The following is a 22,038-nucleotide window of genomic DNA, read 5'->3' as shown; positions in this document are numbered from 1 at the left end:
ACGTGATGGACAAGTCATCCGGTCTATCAGTGGTCAGGTGATGGACCAGTCATCCGGCGTATCAGTGGTCAGGTGATGGACAGGTCATCCGATCTATCGGTGGTCAGGTGATGGACAGGTCATCCGGTCTATCAGTGGTCAGGTGATGGACAGGTCATCTGATCTATCGGTGGTCAGGTGATGGACAGGTCATCCGGCCTATCAGTGGTCAGGTGATGGACCAGTCATCCGGCCTATCAGTGGTCAGATGATGGACAGGTTATCCGGCCTATCAGTGGTCAGGTGATGGACAGGTCATCAGATCCTGTAGGTGATTATGTGACAGAGATAATATGATCCTATGCAAACTGTAGTGATGTCAGCAACACAATTCCGACTGACTGCGAACTGTGATGTTATCCATTTAACACCTGGACACCATTTAACACCTGGATCTCCTACGTTTAAATAAAGACGCTGGCTGTAAGGTTTAAGCCAACCCTGGAGCTAATGCTACAGAAAAGGAACAACAGGTAATATTTATCTCTTTTAACAAATCTATACAAGCTTTCCAATTTGTCAGCCATATTGATGTGTCACCAAATTCACGACTTTGTCATGGGGTCATCATATCTGAAGCAATTGTGGTGTAAATGCTTGTTGGTACTACTGTACCTACAAAGGAGGGCAATGATGGGTGGAATGGCATGACGTAGGGCATCATGGTTCGCAGCACGAGTGATGTTTTCTTCTTAGGCGCTGTACGATGCAGGGGAGGCAAGCTGGGGAACCGACGAGACCTGCTTCCTCCGAATCCTGTGCGTGCGGAGTCACCCTCATCTTCGAAGTGGTAAATAGCAATTGCTGGAAGCTAACCAACCTGATGTCATAAAAACCAAGTGATGGTAGACATTTTGCATGATAAAGTGTCAGCACAAGAAAAGAAACCATGATCCTCCATTGCATCCTCACATCGACACAAGAGAACTTGGAGGACATCACATGACGATACGAACGATTCAATATCCATCCATGTCAGAAAGAGGAAGACAGGTAGCAATTAATATTTTTCTGGTAGCCAATCATTGCAGGTGCCTTCTTGCAACTTCACTTAGAAGCCCAAAACACAGGTAGAAAGGAAATGGAGGGATAACGCGCAAGGTGAGAGGGGAACATAACGAATGTGCTCACACTCTTTCTCCTGCCCTCCAACCTGACATTCTGATTGTTGTCCGTTTCTGGTTAATTATCAAAATGTCTTTCAAAGTCGTCCGTTGTTGGAGCTTCCATTACTGCTCAGGAACGCTGGAGATCTGAAACCATTAACTGGTCAACCTCTTGAGATATAACGTTCAACAATGGCAACTGACACATTTTCATTCTGGTGCTTTCACAAAAAGATCATCATGCGAATCCTCCAATATTTAGTACTTGTGCAATCAGCCTTCGGCCTGGTCTTGCATTGGCCTCCAGGCCGGTTGTCATCTTGGAATATTCCATATGGCCAGGTCCCTCATTGGCCGATTCATGTCTGCAGCGCCATTAAATGTGGTCGCCATACTTATGGGCTGGTGCTGCCGCGTCGCACTTTGTTCTCCGAGAGCATTAGGTTAGGACCTAGAAGAAATTAGTAGAAAGCTGATTTTTTGCACAGAGCTTCAGAATACCATGTGGATGCCCACAATATAAAGTCCCACGAGTCCCACCTTGTGGCGTTTTCAAAATTCAAGATGGCTGCCGGTTGGATGGAAAATTCATAAATATCAATAACTTCTGCCTAGAACCTCATAAAAGTGTACTTTTCGTGGCTAAATATATGTTTTAGCACACTAGGATTTTAATAGAATATATTTCAGTGACCTCAGATAATGATATGTAGATATAATCCAAGATGGCTGACAAAATTGCCGCTGCTGTAATGCAAAAAAACATAAAAATCATGATAAGTTTAATTTGCTATTATTTTATTTAATGCAAAATGTTTCACATTGTGACCACAAGGCCTGCAAGAGGTAAACAACACATGGGGATTTGACATTTAATTACAATACGACACAAAAGCAGACCAACTCTTTGATCCCAGTCATCCCAACCTGATTCTAGTGTTTTGGACAGTACCGTGTTAACTGAATGTCACTTTTCTTATTCCTGACTTAAACACTGTTATCACCCTCTAAATCAATGTCCCGAGAGTTTTTGCAATTATGGCCATTACAAACAGTACACAAGAGGGTACACTCCAGACCAGACTTGTAGCAAGTGCATCGTTTTCCACACCCCGCCTTGCATCCACAAGATATCATTTTCAGCACTTTCTCAGGGGCGACAGGCCTATCAGTCTCGATTAGAAATATATTTAGACATAAAAAGTATACTTTTATGAGGTTCTAGGCTGAAGTTATCGCAATTTATGCATTTTCCATCTAACCGGCGGACATCTTGAATTTTGAAAATGCCACAAGGTGGGACTCGTGGGACTTTGTACTGTGGGTATCCACATGACATTCTGGAGCTCTGTGCAAAAAATCAGCTTTCTACTAATTTCTTCTAGGCTTCCCCTTCATTTTTGGCTAATGCTCCTGGGCTAGAGGAGCACTGGAGTTTCCGGCCCTCACACTGGTATCACAGCATCAAGCTGAGGCATGCAGGCCATTTAATCTCTCACTGAATAGTCCTTTGTGGTGGATTTTGTGGAGTAGGTGAGTTACTGCCGGCACCCTGACCAACTTCCTGCCTTGGAATCTGCTGGGAAAACAGTAGTCGGGGCATGGAAGCGCATCGTAGTCCTGAACCTGCCTCTGAGTAGATCACCAGAGGGTTTGCTCCCTGGCATCACTGAACCCGACTGATTTGTGAAAATGTTAAATTGCTTCACACAACTGATTATTCTTTTCTTGCCAGGTGGAGTATTTGTATTTATTTTGTGTTTTTATTCCAACAGTGTTTACAAGGTACAATGAAATTGCTGGGAAGGACATCATTGTTAGCATCAAGAGTGAGATGTCAGGACACTTGGAAGATGTCCTGCTGGCTCTGGGTGGGTATGATCTTGCCTTTCGTGTAACACATCCGATATACTTGTTCCTGTTTGAACCGATATGGGTGTCATGGAAGCCGATGTATCACAATTATGTTGCCATTTGGGTTCGGAGACATGTACGAACGTACTCTTTTTCTTTCTCTTTAAAATATCGAGGCTCATAGAAGAGCAAGATGGTGGAGGGGATGGACTGGTAGTTGGGCAACTTTTGGATACGAAGCAAGGGAATGAACGGACAGGAGGGGGACGAGAAGCTGCAACCTGCAAGGAAGAGGGTCGAGTTAGGGTTAGGGTTAATGTGGGTAATAAAAGTTGTGGGTGAGGATGGGGAGGGGTGACATTAATTAGATGGTGGTGCACCCCCTGGAAGGAAGAGTGGAAGGCAGTTCCACATATGGAAGAAGCAAGGAATGTAAGAGTTGAGATCTGCAGTAAGCCTGGATTTTGGTATTTTAACCAAGAGGTGGTTACTGGAAGAACGATTATTACATCCTGCAGGACCTGGGAAGAGTCGGAGGACTGAGTGACCAGAGGGAGCGATTCGTGAAAAGATGATGAACTGAGAGTGGGGCTTCCGTTGGACACAATAAGCAAGTGAACGAACGAACAGAAAAACAGAGACAGGAATGAAAACAGTAACCCATGGAAATTCAGTGAAGTGTAAAATGGGATTTCAACAATGTCTTTGCCGATGATGTCCCCCCTTTGCTTGTGGAAACGCCTCTCGGTTGCTCGCTGTCAGTCCACGCCATCTTTGCTGACGACGTTCCCTGTAACTCTGTCGGGTACAGGCCATAAGGCCGAGCCGCCCCTCTGACATTACTGGTCTCCATCAAAGTTACGGCCGGCATTCCACAACATGGTTAAGGATGGTTGTGGGCGCCCATTACTGGTATAGATCGAGTTAGGTGGGGTTAATGGGAGTATAAAGATTGCAGGAAGTGGTGAGCGGATGGTGGTGCAGCCGTGGATGCAATGGCGCGGCCTTTGAAAGGCAGTTCCATATACGGGAAAAGCGAGGAATAAAGAATTGAGGTGCGAGATCAGCCTGGATTTTGGAAATTTAACCAGGATGGGGTTAAAGGAAGACCCTGCAAGCCAGCCATAATTACCCTCGCCTGAGGACAGCTTATTGCATTTGAGTCCGTTTGTTACCTGGGGAATTTTTTTTTTTTTTGCAAGTATGTTGATCACTCCGGTTTGTGTGTTTGTCTGTCCGCTCACTTATACTTGCCTACAGGTCACAATTTTAAACCGATCTTCATGAAACTTCACCAAATGGTAGAGTTCGTGATCTGACAAAATCCTATATGTATTTGAGGTCAAAAGGTCAACATAGGCCAAAGGTCAACCACATTTTTCGAATTTCTAAAATCCTCAATTTTCATGCGATTGACTTGAAATTTGAATCGAATTTACATGTCGGCATACTGAATTCAACCACCAACTATTTTTGAAATCAACATCGGTCAAAAGGTCAACATAGGCCAAAGCTCAACCACTTTTTTTTCATATTTCTAAAATCCTCAATTTTCATTCGATTGACTTGAAATTTGAATAGGATTTCCATTTCAGCTAAATGAATTCAACCACCAACTATTTTTGAGATCAGCATAAGCCAAAAGGTCAACATAGGCCAAAGGTCAACAACAATTTCAAATATCTAAAATCCTCAATTTTAATCAGATTGACTTGAAATTTGAATAGGATTTACACATCGGCCAACTGAATTGAACCACTAACTATTTTGAGATCAGCGTAGGCAAAAAGGTCAACATAGGCCAAAGGTCAACCACTTTTTTCACATTTCTAAAATCCTCAATTTTCATCCGATTGATTTGAAATTTGAATAGGATTTTCATATCAGCCAACTGAATTCAACCAACAACTATTTTTCAGGTCAAAAGGATGCTCTACTGAGTGCCATTCTACTTTGTTCTGTTTTGCCAAGTGTCGCTCTGAGCGATTTTTCATTTGTCTGTTTGTCCGCACAGAATAAATATGATTTTCTCTGCAACCGTTGGTCCGATTGACAGGAAATTTTCACCATAGATGCAACTCCACCTGTATAATTTTGAAAAATAATTATGACGTCATAGGTCACGTGGTTCGGCCGCCATCTTGGAAAAACGAAAGATTTTGCACCTCTATATCTGCGAAAGCACTGAATCGAAAAAGTTGAGACATGGCTCATTGTAAAGAACTCTCCATGGGGAATAAAATATGTTAATGATGATGTCATAGGTGCGTCCATTATGACGTCATAATTCGACAAGTACATAACCATCATATCAAGATGAAATTTCTTAAGCGTCATGTAGGCATAAATTGGTGGAGAAAAAAAATAATGACGTCATCGGTCACGTGGTTCGGCCGCCATCTTGAAAAAACCGAAAACATTTGCACCTCTATCTCTAAAAGCGCTGCATAGAAAAAATTGAGACATGGCTCATTGTAAAGAACTCTCCATGGGGAATAAAATATGTTAATGATGTCATCGGTGCCTCCATTATGACATCATAATTCGACAAGTACAAAACTTCATGCGATCAAGATGAAATTTATTGAGCATAATCTAGGAATAAATTAGTGGAGGGGAAAAAATAATGATGACGTCATCGGACACGTGGTTTGGCCGCCATATTTGTTTTAACACAAAAGCCTTAAAAACCACTGAAAATACATCCTGGCGAGGGTTTGCAATCTCTGATTGCTCTTTCTTGTTGTGCATGTATTTTTGGCCGAGCGATAGCACACGAGCTTTCCAGTTCTCCCAACCGATTGTCGACATTGTTGGATCCAGAGTAAGTGATTGTAGGCATCGTGAGACTCGTCACTCATGTAATCTTACACAATAATGGTGTGCACACTTTCCTACCGTGTCCATATTTACCTTTAACCATGACCTGAATTTGATGTTGACTCATCTTAACTCACCGAACAAACCAAATCTCGTTTTGTTGCAGTGAAATGCATTATCGACTTGCCTGGATACTTTGCCGAACGACTCTACAAGTCGATGAAGGTGAGCAGCGCAAACTCTAACCCACAATGCAAACTCTACTGATCTTGACCATGACTTGGGCAGATTCTCAAGTCCCTGCTTGGTGAATGTTCATGTCCACGCACATCGCAGGGCATGGGCACAGATGACCAAACGCTGGCACGCATTATGGTGGCACGTGCCGAAGTCGACATGCTGGACGTGCGTAAGGAGTTCAAGGCCAAGTACGAAGAGTCGCTGCACTCCTTTATCGAGGTGAGAACACTAGCTTCGTTGATACCTACCATTAAGGTGAGACTAGAACGGCACTCAGTAGAGATCCTCCGCCTGATTGGCCATGTCACTCAATGGTGAAGAATCACTTAAAATAATTAAATAATTCTCATATCCGAATCCATCTTCAGATCTTCACCAAAATCGAATCTATTTGTCCTTGTCAGACACCCAACCTGTCCACCAAGTTTCGTCCAAATCTGTCCACAACGTTTTGAGATATCCTGCTATGTATCGTTTTTGGCCCAATCTCCCAATGGTGAACATTCACTTAAAGAATTCTAGAAGCCGGATCCGGATCTTCACCAAAATCTAATCATTTCGTCCTTGTCACATACGCTACATCTCTGCCAAATTTCGTCCGAATCCGTCCACGTCTTTTTGAGATATTTTGTTCAGACAAACAGGGGTGAAAACAAAACTTCCATCCTCCTTTGGTGGCGGAGGTAAAAATGCAAAGATTAGGGAAGGGGGAGGGGGGAGCTTAAACGAGTAATCGAGTAATTGGTAATACTTGCTTATTTATTACTAATTTTGCCGGTTTGATCAATTTGAATATGATAATGGGATATCACTACGTTACAAATCATTCGACGTTTGTGTGTGTTTGTTCAGGGCGACTCATCCGGCAGTTTTGCCAGACTCCTTTTATGGCTATGTGGAGGTGAAGACTGAACGAACTTTCCACCACAGTGCATGGTGTTCGTGGGATACAAACCGACTTTATAAAAATGGATCAAGTGAAGCAACTCTGTGTTACCGAACCAGGCTTTTGATTTTAGAGTATAGTTTGTGCAAAGTATTTACAACCAAGGTGGGCAGTTTAACACAACCTGTGATTTTGGGAAATACTGGAGCAAGTTTCTGCTTTCATTCATCATTGTTGTGTTTTCATCGGGATCCAAACGAAATAAAAACAACCGATGGGTACAACTTGCGACTGCGTGTTTCGTGACACAAGTACGATCGTGTTCTCAGTGATGAACAAACACATTTCACATGAGGCCTTCGGCACACACTCCTCCAGGTATGACATCCATGGGTTTGTGAATGTCAAAAACTTGGTAACTGTATGTGAACTATCCAATGCTCCGATTCTTTGAAAGGACTGAAGCAATGTCAATATAAATGGTGGTGGTTCGTGTGGAGCCTGTGGCTGCTGGTTGGTTGCATCATTTTCTGCGGGCATGGCTGCCGCTGATGCAATGCCTCTCTCTATATATAACCAGTCATCTTGCACTCATGAAGGACGCAAATTTTCCATGTAAATATGTAGTGTAGCGCCACCTCCGGGTGGGAGGGGGTATTACAAGTCCCCGCCCTTTACAGTATGTACAGTATTCCTGTCCCCACGTTTTCCCAGGGCAGTGAAGTGTTTTGAATTATAAGGCGTAGGCATGCTTTTGCTTTGTGCACGTAATCCGGGTTATTTGTTTTTCTTTTCCGGAGCAATTGAGGGAGCTGTCAATTGACTATACACCGCCCAAATAAAGGTATGTGTCAGAAGAACATGTTGCATGCTTGGAACAAGATCACCCGTAGGGCAGGTACGCTGCTAGTTATTAATAACGATCAATCTCACATTGATTTATTTTTTTAATCAACCAGTACTACACATTAATAAATGTAGTAGCATTGCATGTAGTAGTAGCACCAAGGCATGGCATACACATTGATGAATCGCCCTGCCTGTGAAACACTGGGATGACAGATTATAGCTCAGTCGGGATTAAAACCCAGGCTCGACAGCCGAGGGACGAGCATGCATACCTCTTCCCGTCAGCCCACCAACTTTCTCGACTAGGTGGTACCAAACAGCTGCAGTTTAGCGTAGCGGAATGCACATGTCCTTTCCCCAAGAACAACTTAAACTACCTGTACAGTTGCATTATCTTTATTTTGCCTTCATTTTGTAGGGAAGGAGGGTACAAACCTGCCTTTCTTTATCATTACAGTTTTAAACATTTAACAATTATGTGCTCAGACCTGTGCACTCAAGATTGTGCAGGGAGGGGGAGGGAATCATAAAAAAAAGGGAGGGACCAAGGTGCTAAAAATTAAATGTGCATCTTAAGCAGCAAACTAAGTACACCTTTTACCATTTAAACTCAGGTTGAGATCAATTGGCTCCTCATTAGTACCGTAAACAGCAGTGATTCGAGCTCAAGCAGGCAAGGCTTAAAATGTCCGACATCCAAAGGAATACCGGACCTGCCGGAATACTTACTTCATTACCACACAAGGTGTCCTGCAAAACTAAAATGGCGAATGTAGGACTAGGGATATAAAAAGAGGAATTGCTACATAATTCACTCCAGAGCCTGGTGTCAGTGGACAAGCCCATTCTGAAACTCAGAAGAGCAGGCTTTGCTCCCCGAAGTTATCTGCGTGCGTTTGTCTGACGGAATGTCTGTGTTGTACAAACAATCGAGGTAACCATACGACAGCTCCGTGACAAGGGAGCGATCGGGGATGGTTTGTGCCATGCCATAAATGGCTCCCTGTTGGATGTACACAGGAGAGGAAGACAGTTTAGATGGTGACAAACTTGATGAAACAAAACAAAATAACAGAATTTTGCAAACTTGTTACACAATCTCTAATGGCGATGGACTGGAACGCATCTTGTGCGATCGTTGATGGTTAAGAAAATGTCTATTCATACAGTACAGTTAAGAGGTGGAGAGGGGAGGGAGGAAGGTGAGGATGATGATGATGGTGGTGGTGGTGGAAATGTAAGTGTGATTATTGGGTTAGATGTTTCTGTGGAAGTGTACCTGTCCAGTGGTTTTTGCTTCAGGATTCTTCATGATTTCAGCGACGCATTCACGCACGTCACACAAGAAGCGAGGCCCCACACGCAGGCGAGCATGCAACCATGTTACGCACAGATGGATGCTGCAAGAATGGACATGGGAAGGAGAAATCGAGAGAGGACACGAGTTTCTCCCTTCCTTGCAAACTAGACGGCTTTAGACCAAAATATTTACAATGTTGTGTCCCTTTCAACTTGTGATAGTAAAATGTTACTTTGGAACAATCTTTCTTCATTCATGATAAAATCACAACATCAATAAATGCGGCCCAATGGGCCAAAGGGGTGAGGGTGGAGTGGGGAAGGTATTGAGGGGAGGGATGCGGGAGTGTGGGAAATAAATGAGAAAATTTAAATTGTAAGAGGAAGAGAAGGAATGTGGGAGAATTGGGGAAAGGAGAGGTTTGGAGACTGGAGCAAGGGAAGGAAAAGACAGGAACATGTATGGAGCATTTGGGGTGAGGGTGGGGGTTATGCCATCATATTTGTGTACATAATAAATGGATGGCCTCTAATGACGAGGGCATCCTGGGAAGGAAGCATGTTCAAACAGCTGCATGCCATGCCTTCCATGCGCTCCAACCTGGATGGGAATTGCAGTGTGTTGAGGTTCCACCCTCGAGCATGTAGTGCGTTTGACAGGCGGAAGATGTCAAAGTCTTTCGAGCCAAGAGCGATGACAGAAACCAACGGCTCCCCAAAAACAAAGATTCCAGGGATCTTCCGCAAGCTGCAGGAAGCAAGAAAGAAAAAAAAGTGAGAAATGCAATGATTCACAAGGTCACGGAAACCGATTAGGCCTTGCTTGCTCAGGCTGGGGACCCGTGGGTGATACTGACGAACATTAATTATTCATCGGTTCCTTCCATCCCCACAAGCATGTATGGCTTGGGCAAATAAATAAATATTTAATTTTGTATTTCCCGACACGAGCGCAGTATGACAATGAGAACCATGCGCCGGAAATACGTCACCTTCGTTAGGGGTGGTAATCTGACTCGAACGTTCATCTTTTCACAGTAAAAAACACGAGTTTGTGCCGAGTAATGTTATCGTCACGCAAAGCAACATAAAGAGCAACAAAGAAGAGGATGGGAAGAGTCACCGGGCCATTGTCCCGTCAATGTAGTTTTAGGATCCAAAACGATTGTCGTTTGAGTCGCAGCCACCTCGTTGATGTGCAGAGGAATCAGAAATCCTTCGCCATAGCAAAGGTCATCAAACTAGATGTTTATCAATATTCTTTCAATCATTCAATATGTCTTTCAATCCTGACAAATCTCACTCTCTTACAATGTCTCTCCGAAAAGACCGACTGGACAACCCTCCCATCCACTTTCTGAATAATCCTCTCCAAGAAGTTCTGTCACTCAAGCTTTTGGGTCTCACGATCTGCCATGATCTTTCCTGGGAAAACCACATTTCAAATCTGGCCTCCAAAGCCAGTCGCCCACTGGGCATCCTCCGTCGTGCGAAGTCCTTCCTTGGCACACCTGAGCTCCTCACCACATACAAGGCTTTCATCCGCAGCTCAATGGAATACTGTTCCCCCCTCTGGGCTGGTGCTCCTGCCTCACACCTAGCTCGGCTTCACGCTGTTGAAACCAAAGCTTTCAGAATCATTGGAATCTCCCGTGACGAAGTTAACTCCAAGGGCCTTTCACTTACCGCAGGCAGGTTGGTGGTCTTTCTGTCTTCTACCGACTCCTCTCCGACCTTGCTCCTCCAGCTCTCTCTGGGCTCTGTCCCCCAAATATTCCTAAAGGTCGCACAAGATCTGCCTGCAACCCTCTTATGGTTAAACTGCCAAAATCAAGACTCTGCTCACCTTCACTCCTTCATTCCTCTTTTCTCCCGCCTCTGGAACAAACTCCCTCACTCCCTTCAATCCCACTCCTCCCTCCAGGTCTTTAAAACAGCTGTTCACCACCATCTCTTATCTTCCCCCATCCAAAACCTTGATCTGTTCTACCCCTGCTAATTTCACCCCAAATCCTCTTTTTTGAAATACCAATTTCTTTCCTGGACGTCCTTGGTGTCCTTGTGTTTATACGTCTCCCACCCCCTCCCCCCCCCCCCTTCCCACGCCGCCTCCCCCCAAGCCCTCTCCCTCCCACACATTCCCGATGTCCCTCACAAATATTGTGTTTATGTGCTTCCCCCTCTCTCCCCATCTTGTCTACCACTCCCTTTTTATACACTTTGTTTGTTTGTCTGTTTGATTTGTTTGTGTGATAAATGTTAGCTCTTTCACGAGCCTCGATTATGTATACAAAAAAAAAAAAAAAACTTTTTCAAAAGGAAATATCGGGATGCCAATATCCTCCCATATCAGAGATGTGTTAATCAATGAACATGCGCTCCTTTTTTATTTTTTTTTGGACGGAAATACTAATTACTGCAATCGAAGCCATGTTACGCAGCCACGACTTGTTCGCAGTTTCACAACCACAAAGGAAGACCGGCTATGGAGTGTTCGATTCTGGGAAGAACTTATTGCTTCAACAAAAAAATGTTTCAACCTCGATTGTCCGACTCTTCACTCGATTGTCCGACTTCACAAGATCAATGAGCACCACCGTTGAGCATGACAAGGGTGAAATACATTGAATGAGGAGAAAATGTCATTTCAGCACTCCAAGATGTGGAGTTAGAAATAGTTGTTTAAAAAAGAGAGAAGAAGAAGACTAAATTGGGTATGACCAAAGAGCAGCCCAAGATCAATGAGAGAGGCCTGCGAAGCAATTGAGAACGTTTACCCTTTCTCTATTTCCCGCGTCGTTTCCACCACACTGCGTGTTGCTTCAACATAGCCACTCCGACCGGTAGTCACCAGTGCCGCCCAGCAGGCTGCGACAATGCCTCCCGGACGAGATCCCGCTACGGAGGGTGACGCATAGATCCCGCCCTGCCAGTCTGGCGCCACGAAGAACTGGTAGTGGCGGAGACGACGCTCCTTGAACAGTAGGACGGACGAACCTTTCGGGGCATAGCCGTACTGAAGGACAAGGAGAAAGGCACTTGTGGTTGCGTTTCCGTTTTGTTACCTCCAAGCACAATTCAAATCAATTGAGGCACTTTGCATTCATGCCCAGTACTAGTCAGGTTCACTATGTTAACAAATATAATTTCGTTCAAAATTTTGGGAGATTAGCAAACCTGTACATTTTTGGAATCATCAGAGCATGGAGAATCCGAAAATCAATGTTGCCATTTGCACAGACACCTGCATGGCCGCCATTTTGGATTTTCAAAATGGCCGCCATAAAATACATATATTGCGCTGTCTCGGCTTCTAGTCAACCTAGAAACTTAATTAAATATGCTAATCCTATGTTTTCTGGGTCAAGGAATCCAATAAAGGCCTCAAAATAGTGCTCAGGATTATAGAAAAGCAATAAACAAAGGTAATTTAAAACCATTGTCTTTATATTTGCGATATAACTGTATTTGTGATATTGCAAGTCCTTTGAAGTTATAGGTATGGGTTTATAAAGCAAGAAAGCAGCCTTGTTAGTATCAGATTGAACTACAAGTCCTATACACAGGATCTACTAGGTCTATACCGTTCAGGAATATGCTTTTACAGATCTTCATCACTGTCCTGAGTGTCATTTTCGGCAAAATTAATTCACAAATGCCAACATTAATTTTTGGATTCCTCATGCTCTGAATATTCCAAAAATGTATAGTTTTGCTAATCTCCAAAAATTCTGAACGAAAAAACAAGGGGAACCTGACTAACGCACAAGGTCCACGCAAGTGTGTCAGTGATTATTGGAGGGAAGCAAAGTGAAAATGAATAATTGAACACGTGCACACATGGTACAGGTAGTTTAAAAATAAATGTATGAACAATGAGACGATTAAAACGGGGTATAGAGGGCAGAACCGTAGGCAGGGTAAACAGGAATTTGAAATTCCGCACACATGCACACAAATACGAACCGAGCAGGAAAGCCAAAGGAAATTGCAAAATTTGGCAAACTACTCACAACACAGCTGCTACTGGCATTGTGTCAGAAAGATAACTAAATAATTAAATCCAACCTGTAATACCGATACATGTTGATGCAAAAAATCATAAATGCACTAATTAGCAGAAGTCGAGCACACCTGTGTACAGTCACGTGAAAAAGTAAGTACACCCCATGTAAAGTTTTGACTTTTTCAACATATTTCAACATACAGCTATTTGATCTTCATTTCAACAATATTGATAGATAACGGTGATATAATATAACAAATATCATGAAACATTTACATTTTGTAGTCCATTGTATAATTTAAACAAACATAAATGTAAAATTCCCATGTGTAAAAAGTAAGTACACCCCTACATTTATCACTACTTCAAATACCTAAAATTAGAATCAGGTGCACCAGCTCAGGTGCAAATGATTAGAACATCGTTAGAGAGGATCTTGGAGGAACCTGTCTTATTTAAACCTCAGACATTTCGTTTGGTTTGCTCTTTGTTGTTGAAGTGTGCGGCGTCACTATGCCTAGATCAAAAGATCTCTCTGAGGCCTTCAGAAAGAAGGTTATAGGTGTCTACGAGTCTGGGAAGGGATTTAAAAAGATCTCCAAACAATTTGAAATCAATCATTCGACTGTCCGGAAGATCATCTACAAGTGGAGAAGATTCCAAACAACTGCCAACTTGTTCAGGTCAGGCCGCCCCAACAAGTTCAGCCCGAGAGCAGACCGCAAGATGCTGAAAGAAGTCTCGAAGAACCCCAGAATGTCATCACGGGACCGACAGGTAGCTCTTGCCACTGTTGATGTCAAAGTGCACGAGTCTACCATTAGAAAGAGGCTGCACAAATTTGATCTACATGGGAGGTGTGCCAGGAGGAAACCTTTGCTGTCCAGAAAGAACATCAGGGCAAGAATAACGTTTGCCAATGAACACCTCGGCAAAGACCAGCACTTCTGGAACAATGTACTCTGGACAGATGAGTCAAAGGTAGAGCTATTTGGCCACAGTACCAGGAGACATGTTTGGCGAAAACCAAAGACAGCATTTGACCACAAGAACCTGATACCAACTGTAAAGCATGGTGGTGGAAATATTATGGTTTGGGGCAGCTTTGCTGCATCAGGGCCTGGGCAGCTCACCATCATAGAATCCAATATGAATTCTTCATTATACCAGAGGGTGCTTGAGGATAATGTGAGGCCATCTGTCGGAAAGTTGAAGCTCAACCGAAGGTGGACCTTGCAACATGACAATGACCCTAAACATACCAGTAAATCCACCAAGGAATGGCTGAAAAGAAAGAAATGGAGGGTTCTGGAATGGCCAAGTCAAATCCCGGATCTAAATCACATCGAGATGTTGTGGGGGGATTTGAAACGAGCTGTGCATGCAAGAAACCCCTCAAACATCGCACAGTTGAAATAATTCTGCATGGAGGAGTGGGCAAAAATTTCTCCCAGTCGATGTCAGAGACTGGTAGACAGTTATAAGAAACGCCTACTTGAGGTTGTTTCTGCCAAAGGGGGCAATACCACCTATTTGAGCCAAGCGTGTACTTACTTTTTCCACGTGCAAAATTTGCATTTATGTTTATTTAAATTATACAATGGACTACAAAATGTAAATGTTTCATGATATTTGTTATATTATATCATGTTTATCTATCAATATTGTTGAAATGAAGATCAAATAGCTGTATGTTGAAATATGTTGAAAAAGTCAAAACTTTACATACTTACTTTTTCACGTGACTGTATGTGCCGTGTGCAACGCACCTTGTGAGTATCTGCAGAAATGCTGCAAACCCCTGGCAGCCGGAAATCGAGAGGCGGCAGAGGAAAACCGGCTTCATCCATGAAGGCGATGAGAAACCCACCCAGACACGCGTCCATGTGCAGAGGTACACCGCTACGCATTGCCAGCTGCAGGAATGACACGTCTACATGGAGGGTCAAGGGTCAAATAACCTTTTCCTGCTTTATTGCTACACGCTTGGCAATTGTGCCATAATCGGACTTGAATGTGCTGTTTTCGTAAACATGTGGGTACTGACAACATGTATTTGGGTGGGTACCAATGTGTGGGTACCAGGAGGGCAAAAAGAGGTTCAGTTTGGATTAGTAGGTAGTCATGGGTACGAGATGAAATGCACCCACAGACCTTCGAAACCTCTTCCACAGGGTCGATGATGCCATGTGCAAATTGGGGGGTCGAACACACCACCATGGCGGTGTTCTTGGAAATGGCGCGTCGCATGGCCTGAGGACGGTAAACAAGTCAGGAACCCGCAAGAGCCAGGCCGGTAACCGAAGTTGAGAACGGCAACGTTACCTTGACGTCAACCTTCATGGTACATGGATCGAGAGGAATGTGCACGAGACGCATGCCGAAATACGACGCTGCCTTGTCGAACGCCGCGTGTGCACTAACAGGGGCAACACTACCAAACAGACGGGACGGGAGTGACCCAAACGGTATTTAAACTTTATTTCATCACACCATGTTTGCACTCTAACCTCTAAATGTCCAACCACGTCACGCAGTCACTCCCGTATGATGCAAATGGGGACGTGAAATCTCGACACTTACATTTCAGGATGTTTTATCCCTTTTTCGTAAGCCAGGTCACGATAGGCTTTGCAAGCCATCAATATGCTCTCCGTTCCTCCTGATGTCACCTAGGAGAATAAAATGGAAGTATGTCGATTATGCAGCTGGCGACGTGGCTCTTTGACAAATGAGGTCCTGGTGAGGAAAATTCGAACAAATGTCAATCCGAGGATAGTGGAGCTTACAGTGCCGCACGAATCGGGTCCTCCGTGGAAGAGATCACAACACATGGCCACAATCTCAGCCTCCATTTTCCTTACACCAGGAAATACATCTGGGTGGAGCGGATTGCTCCATGCAAATTCCCCATAGACCTGTGTGGTGCAACAACAACCCCGATTTATCGGACTGTGGTATCTTATTTACACCAGTGACTTTTTGTTTATGCACAAAGTGCTCTTGAATGCATACCTTGACCAATAGCTTCGTGAGCTCTTCTTCTCCACTGTAAACTGTTCCTGAAACCTGTCCATTCTTCCAGCTGTCATTATCTGTGCAGACATGCACACATCATTGGTGATGACTGTACTTGGACCTTGAACATGGGAACCTCAGGTAGGTACTTTTATTGCTTTCAGGTCAACATGTCATAAATTCGGAGACAAAACCATCGCGTAAGGGTTAAGACACAATTTATAATCAACCCATCGCCCCTAATACGTGCAGAGCCGTAAATACCCCTCCCTTCACCAATGCATGCAGACAGCCATTAATGCCCTTCCTTCATCAATTCTAACCCATCCTTTCCCAATTCGCCCTCTCCTTTCCCCTCCCCTCACCAACTCCATCCCACATACATTTGCAGTCTGCTTGGCCAATGCAGATCAAATACCACCAACGTTTTGATCTTTGCTCTATCATATCACGGGAGTTCTTTTATAAGAACGAGTAGCTATTCTGTCTGGAGATTCCTTCTGTTTGCAGATCATCTCTTGCTGACAACTGCCCGTGTGGACCTTTTCTATCTCCGCTGCTAACCCGTGGACCGTGTTTTGATAAATGGAGCCGAAGTGAGCAGTTACACGGTTGATAGGAGCCAACCTCGACATGGAGTTTTTTCTGCCTATGAGTGAAGAATCCATCCTTACGGAAGGCAATAATTCCCCCAGAATTACGGATGGATTAATTCACCCAGAATTACGGGTGGGTTACTTCCCCAAGAATTACGGGTGGGTTACTTCCCCCAGAATTACCGGCGGGTTACTTCCCGCAGAATTACCGGCGGGTTACTTCCCGCAGAATTACGGGTGGGTTACTTCCCCCATAATTACGGGTGGGTTACTTCCCCCATAATTACGGGTGGGTTACTTCCCCCATAGCTTGCTTCAAAAAGGGGACCAAAAAACAACAACAACCACGGTCCCTGAAAAAGGCCAACCCCCGCTTGCGGGGAAAAATGGCCTCCAAAGGTGGTTATTTTTTTTATATATATTACTTCCCCCATAATTACGGGTGGGGGTACTTCCCCCATAATTACGGGTGGGTTACTTCCCCCATAATTACGGGTGGGTTACTTCCCCCATAATTACGGGTGGGTTAATTCCCTCAGAAGGGTCGATTCCCCCAGAATTACTGACGGGTCGATTCCCCCAGAATTACTGACGCGTCGATTCCCCCAGAATTACTGACGGGTCGATTCCCCCAGAATTACTGAAGGGTCGATTCCCCCAGAATTACTGACGGGTCGATTCCCCCAGAATTACTGACGGGTCGATTCCCCCAGAATTACTGACGGGTCGATTCCCCCAGAATTACTGACGGGTCGATTCCCCCAGAATTACTGACGGGTCGATTCCCCCACAATTACTGACGGGTCGATTCCCCCAGAATTACTGACGGGTCGATTCCCCCACAATTACTGACGGGTCGATTCCCCCACAATTACTGACGGGTCGATTCCCCCACAATTACTGACGGGTCGATTCCCCCACAATTACTGACGGGTCGATTCCCCCACAATTACTGACGGGTCGATTCCCCCACAATTACTGACGGGTCGATTCCCCCACAATTACTGACGGGTCGATTCCCCCAGAATTACTGACGGGTCGATTCCCCCACAATTACTGACGGGTCGATTCCCCCACAATTACTGACGGGTCGATTCCCCCACAATTACTGACGGGTCGCTTCCCCCACAATTACTGACGGGTCGATTCCCCCACAATTACTGACGGGTCGATTCCCCCACAATTACTGACGGGTCGATTCCCCCAGAATTACTGACGGGTCGATTCCCCCAGAATTACTGACGGGTCGATTCCCCCAGAATTACTGACGGGTCGATTCCCCCAGAATTACTGACGGGTCGATTCCCCCAGAATTACTGACGGGTCGATTCCCCCAGAATTACTGACGGGTCGATTCCCCCAGAATTACTGACGGGTCGATTCCCCCAGAATTACTGACGGGTCGATTCCCCCAGAATTAGTGACGGGTCGATTCCCCCAGAAATACGGGCAGGCTACTTCCCCCAGAATGACGGATGGGTTAATTCCCTCAGAAGGATTAATTCCCCCAGAATAATGGATGGGTTAATTCCCTCTGAAGGGTTAATTCCCCCAGAATTACAGACGGCTTAATTCCCCCAAAATTTGGGTGTTTTAGTTCGATTTGTAATACATCCTCCCACCGACTGCGATGTTCTGCCACACGTTTACATCAGAGAGAATTGTGGTCCTCCCCCCAACCCTGAACTATGAATTTTCGTTATCAACTAAAACCCTAAATTTCAGTGGTTTCTTTTTTAAGACACCTGTCTTATTAAAAAACAAAATTCAAAGTAGTTGTGCGATTCAAGTCATCATGGACAACCTCCACCTTGAAAATAACGCATAAAACCTCCATCATAACACATGAATATGTACCGAAGATCTATCGAAAAATGAAAAGTATAAAAAAATTGGATGACAGATAACAAAATTATGTAATTCCTGATTAGTAAAATAATGTTTATTGTAATAATGCTGCAAAATTCCACTTCCACTCCATTCCTCTTCTTCTTCCCATTTATTCACAAACTCTTATACCTTCCTGCTTTCTCTTATAACGCTTGTTTCTCTCAATTTACTATCAATTAAGGATCCACAGCTGTACAACAAAGTGCCCTTGGCCTTCCCCCGTGCAAGGTTACGTACATCGCCCCCAAGAGAAAGATTTATGACTGATTTCGCTTTATATTTGGGATCACAAACACTCCAAACAAAATTAATTTTGACCTACAATGACCCTGTACCTTGCTGTAAAGCTGTGGATCCTCAACAAAAGCAACTTAATAAACCAGAGCAAAGATAAGCAAATTAGACCTTACCAATAGCCTTGTACTCTTTCAGCATGCCCATAACTGCCTCATGGCTCAGACTCTCAACTGGGAGCTTGGTCATATAATGAGAACCTTCTTTGATAGTGAAAAGTGAACTGGCCATTTCATCCAGTACTGCATTCAGCTTTCGTTGGATCTGGGGGAAGGAGGAAGAGCGGTCTCGTGAAAGAAGTGGAGCTTAAGTTTTATCTCCAGACTAATTCTCAACTGGAAAGACATTTTGCGCTTGCTTCAATAACTGTGTCGACGGAAAAAGGTTGGGGTCCAGATGGATTGAGGTCATCCCTCGACCTGGGTCCAGTACCGAAGGCCCAGTGAGTAGTCATGCAGACAAAACCTGCCTGGAAATGTTAACCAAGATTCCATCAATCATACTAAAATATGCAATTTGGTGTCTGTCTGTCTGTCTGTCAGACCGAGATACATTCGGTCGTTACCTATCCAATCACAACCAAACTTGACAGGGGGACTGGGATGCCGGTTGTAGCAATTTAACTCCCCATCCCAAACCACCCCAATGGTTTTTCCCTGCCAAGGCCATTGCGTGCTGATCTAGTAGACATCTCTACAAGGCTAGTAGAGAAAAAATGGTTGGTATCACAGAAGATATGTAAACTGTTTATCAAGTTGGAAGGTAAAGGATTGTGGATGATGGGGACCAAATGCATCCTATATCCAAGCTTCAGTGTATTAGAGTTTAAAATAAGCGTCTGTGCACAAATTGTGCAAAACAATTAACAAGTCGCTATAGAGAGGGTTCAGTGTAACAGCGATTCGTGATGTAATGCAGTAACAATCTCGGATTGATTCCGGGGAAGCCATGAGGAGCAGCTGAAGGAGATGTTTAACATAATTAGGAGTATTGCAGACTCGGTGGTGTAATGGTTAGAGCGTCCGGTCCGAGTCTGGGAGGTTGGCGGTTCAAACCCTGGCTGAATCATACCAAAGACTTTAAAATGGTGCATGCTGCTTATTTGCTCGAATTTTAACATTTATATGGTTAAGAGCATGGACAATCCCCATAGGTTGGCATCCATGGGGTGGAGGAAATGCCCCCACTGAGTGCGATGAGAAAAGCGGCGCCATTTTTGTGACATCTTTGATACCCAGAGTACCCCAGGAAGTGGCAGCACTTCCCCCAAGCTCAGTGGCTGTGTTTGTCTCATCTAAGAGTCTTGTGTTATGCTGCACGTCCATCTGTACGGTCATGTGTGTGACAGCTCCACCATGAGGATTAGATCACATTTTAACGAGAGCAATTCGACTGTCGTCAATATGTCTCCGCGTAGTCCACGCCTGTGACAACGGGTAGCTGCCCTCGTTCACTGTTCTAAAAATAAACAAGTTTGATTTAAAACCCTTCAGCTGTTCTCAAGTATCACATTTTTAACCAATGACAGGTTTCACATCGATCGGTGAAGCCGTTTCGGAGAAGGGGGGTTTTTAAATATCGGCTTTCAAGATAATATGGCTGCCAAACCACGTGACATATGACCCTAAAAATGTACACTCTGCATATGCATGGGTAGGGGGATCATGTTTGCGAAGTTTCGTGTTGATCGGATAGGGTTAGCTTTTCAATCCAATATGGCTCCCAAACCATGTCACCGATGACGTTTTCGTGATCAACTTTTAATCGCCATGCCCAGTCGATAACACATGCAAAGTTTCCAGTCCTTCCCCCCCCCCCACCCCACAACATGCTTACAACAGAGACAGACCGTCAGAAAGAGAGACAGATAGAAAGATAGACAGACAAATATACACAGATAAGTTAGACAGACATACAGACATACACACAGACACATCTATAAATAGACATACAAATAGATAGGCAGATGTGCACAGAAATAGATATGACAGACAGATACATCGATAGATGGCTATATAGATAGACAGGCAGACACTGATAGACACACAGATGGATAGACAAATATACAGATAGGTAGACAGTCACACACTGTTAAATAGATAGACACACACACCGACATACACACACAAACACATACACACAGAATAAGTGGTTCAGATGTTATCACAGCAACAAGAATCTTCTACCAAAGGTCACATGACATCTGACATCTGACCCAAAAATCATATCAGTTCGCCTTAGTGCCCTAACACACTTTTGTACCAAGTTTGGTAAAAAAAAAAAAAAAAAAAAAATCAATTCAGCAGTTCACATCTTACCACGGTAACAAATCATCACGCATGGACATACAGACGTACGGGAAAAGGACAACCCGAAAACATAATGGCTCGGGCACATTCGGCAGCGGAGCCTTAAAAATAAAAAAAGATATCCGTGTCATTCCTGTTAATGACGACATGCCCAGTGAAATTAGCATCCTTTTGCCGCAACTTTCTGGGATTGGTACTGCCTACGCCATTGTTCTGATGGCATTCTGATTTAATGGCATGACCAGTCGGTCCCATGTCCAAGGAAGACAGTGATGGCAATCTTTTCCAGACTAACAACATCTTTTGAAGAAGAACCGTACAAGATCTTCCTTGTTGTAGCCATGTGACAGAAATCTTTTTACATTCCTTTGGTCAGGAGAGAATATTCTTGGGTAAAATGCCAGGGGCATAGAAAAGGCCCCTTTATATATGGTATGCGCCATGTGGCAAAGTATAGAAAAGAAAGAACATAAATAAAAAAAAATCTCGTGTGCATGCTGGACTACCCTTGTGTTCTGAGGAGGAACCAAGTAATGCTCCAGAAAATTTCATATAAAGGGGCACCAATTTGATTCATGCAGCTGCATGAAGACGTTAATGTATTTTATTTGCCAGATGTAGGACGCCCCTTTATATGAAATTTTCTCGAGCATTACTTGGTTCCTCCTAAGAACACAAGGGTAGTCCAGCATGCACATGAGATTTTTTGAATGCCCCTTATTTTGTATTGTTTGGCATTTTCTACAAGCTATGAATTGTCCCTTCTTTTCTATAGTTTCCCACATGTGCACATACCATATAAAGGGGCCTTTTCAATGCCCCTGGCATTTTT

At 44.0% G+C, this 22,038-nt stretch overlaps 2 protein-coding genes across 4 annotated transcripts in view; one reads left to right on the top strand and one right to left on the bottom strand.

Moving 5' to 3' along the window:
* Nucleotides 1-7,229, top strand: part of LOC137432971 (annexin A4) — a 184,060-nt gene extending 176,831 nt beyond the window's left edge. For all 3 annotated transcript variants that reach the window (XM_078783800.1, XM_078783801.1, XM_078783802.1), the window contains 5 exons: nt 736-829; nt 2,921-3,016; nt 5,986-6,044; nt 6,156-6,278; nt 6,912-7,229. In XM_078783800.1, the coding sequence (XP_078639926.1) occupies nt 736-829; nt 2,921-3,016; nt 5,986-6,044; nt 6,156-6,278; nt 6,912-6,971 (432 nt within the window). In that variant the 3' untranslated portion in view covers nt 6,972-7,229. The remainder of the gene's footprint in view (nt 1-735; nt 830-2,920; nt 3,017-5,985; nt 6,045-6,155; nt 6,279-6,911) is intronic.
* A 945-nt stretch (nt 7,230-8,174) lies between these two features.
* SGPL1 (sphingosine-1-phosphate lyase 1) overlaps nt 8,175-22,038 on the bottom strand; it is a 22,692-nt gene continuing 8,828 nt past the window's right edge. Inside the window, exons 4-14 of the mRNA XM_068125328.2 lie at nt 19,014-19,161; nt 16,115-16,194; nt 15,889-16,017; nt 15,683-15,771; nt 15,425-15,533; nt 15,254-15,352; nt 14,869-15,015; nt 11,871-12,109; nt 9,695-9,841; nt 9,074-9,194; nt 8,175-8,797 (exon numbers count right to left, since the gene is read on the bottom strand). Coding sequence (XP_067981429.2) covers nt 8,624-8,797; nt 9,074-9,194; nt 9,695-9,841; nt 11,871-12,109; nt 14,869-15,015; nt 15,254-15,352; nt 15,425-15,533; nt 15,683-15,771; nt 15,889-16,017; nt 16,115-16,194; nt 19,014-19,161 — 1,482 coding nt within the window. The 3' untranslated portion in view covers nt 8,175-8,623. The remainder of the gene's footprint in view (nt 8,798-9,073; nt 9,195-9,694; nt 9,842-11,870; nt 12,110-14,868; nt 15,016-15,253; nt 15,353-15,424; nt 15,534-15,682; nt 15,772-15,888; nt 16,018-16,114; nt 16,195-19,013; nt 19,162-22,038) is intronic.

This window comes from Myxine glutinosa, chromosome 8 (assembly GCF_964187855.1).
Source record: "Myxine glutinosa chromosome 8, kmMyxGlut1.1, whole genome shotgun sequence".
Classification (NCBI taxonomy): domain Eukaryota; kingdom Metazoa; phylum Chordata; class Myxini; order Myxiniformes; family Myxinidae; genus Myxine; species Myxine glutinosa.
The sequence above is the reverse complement of the archived record's forward strand: the minus strand, read 5'-3'. Positions and strand labels throughout refer to the sequence as shown.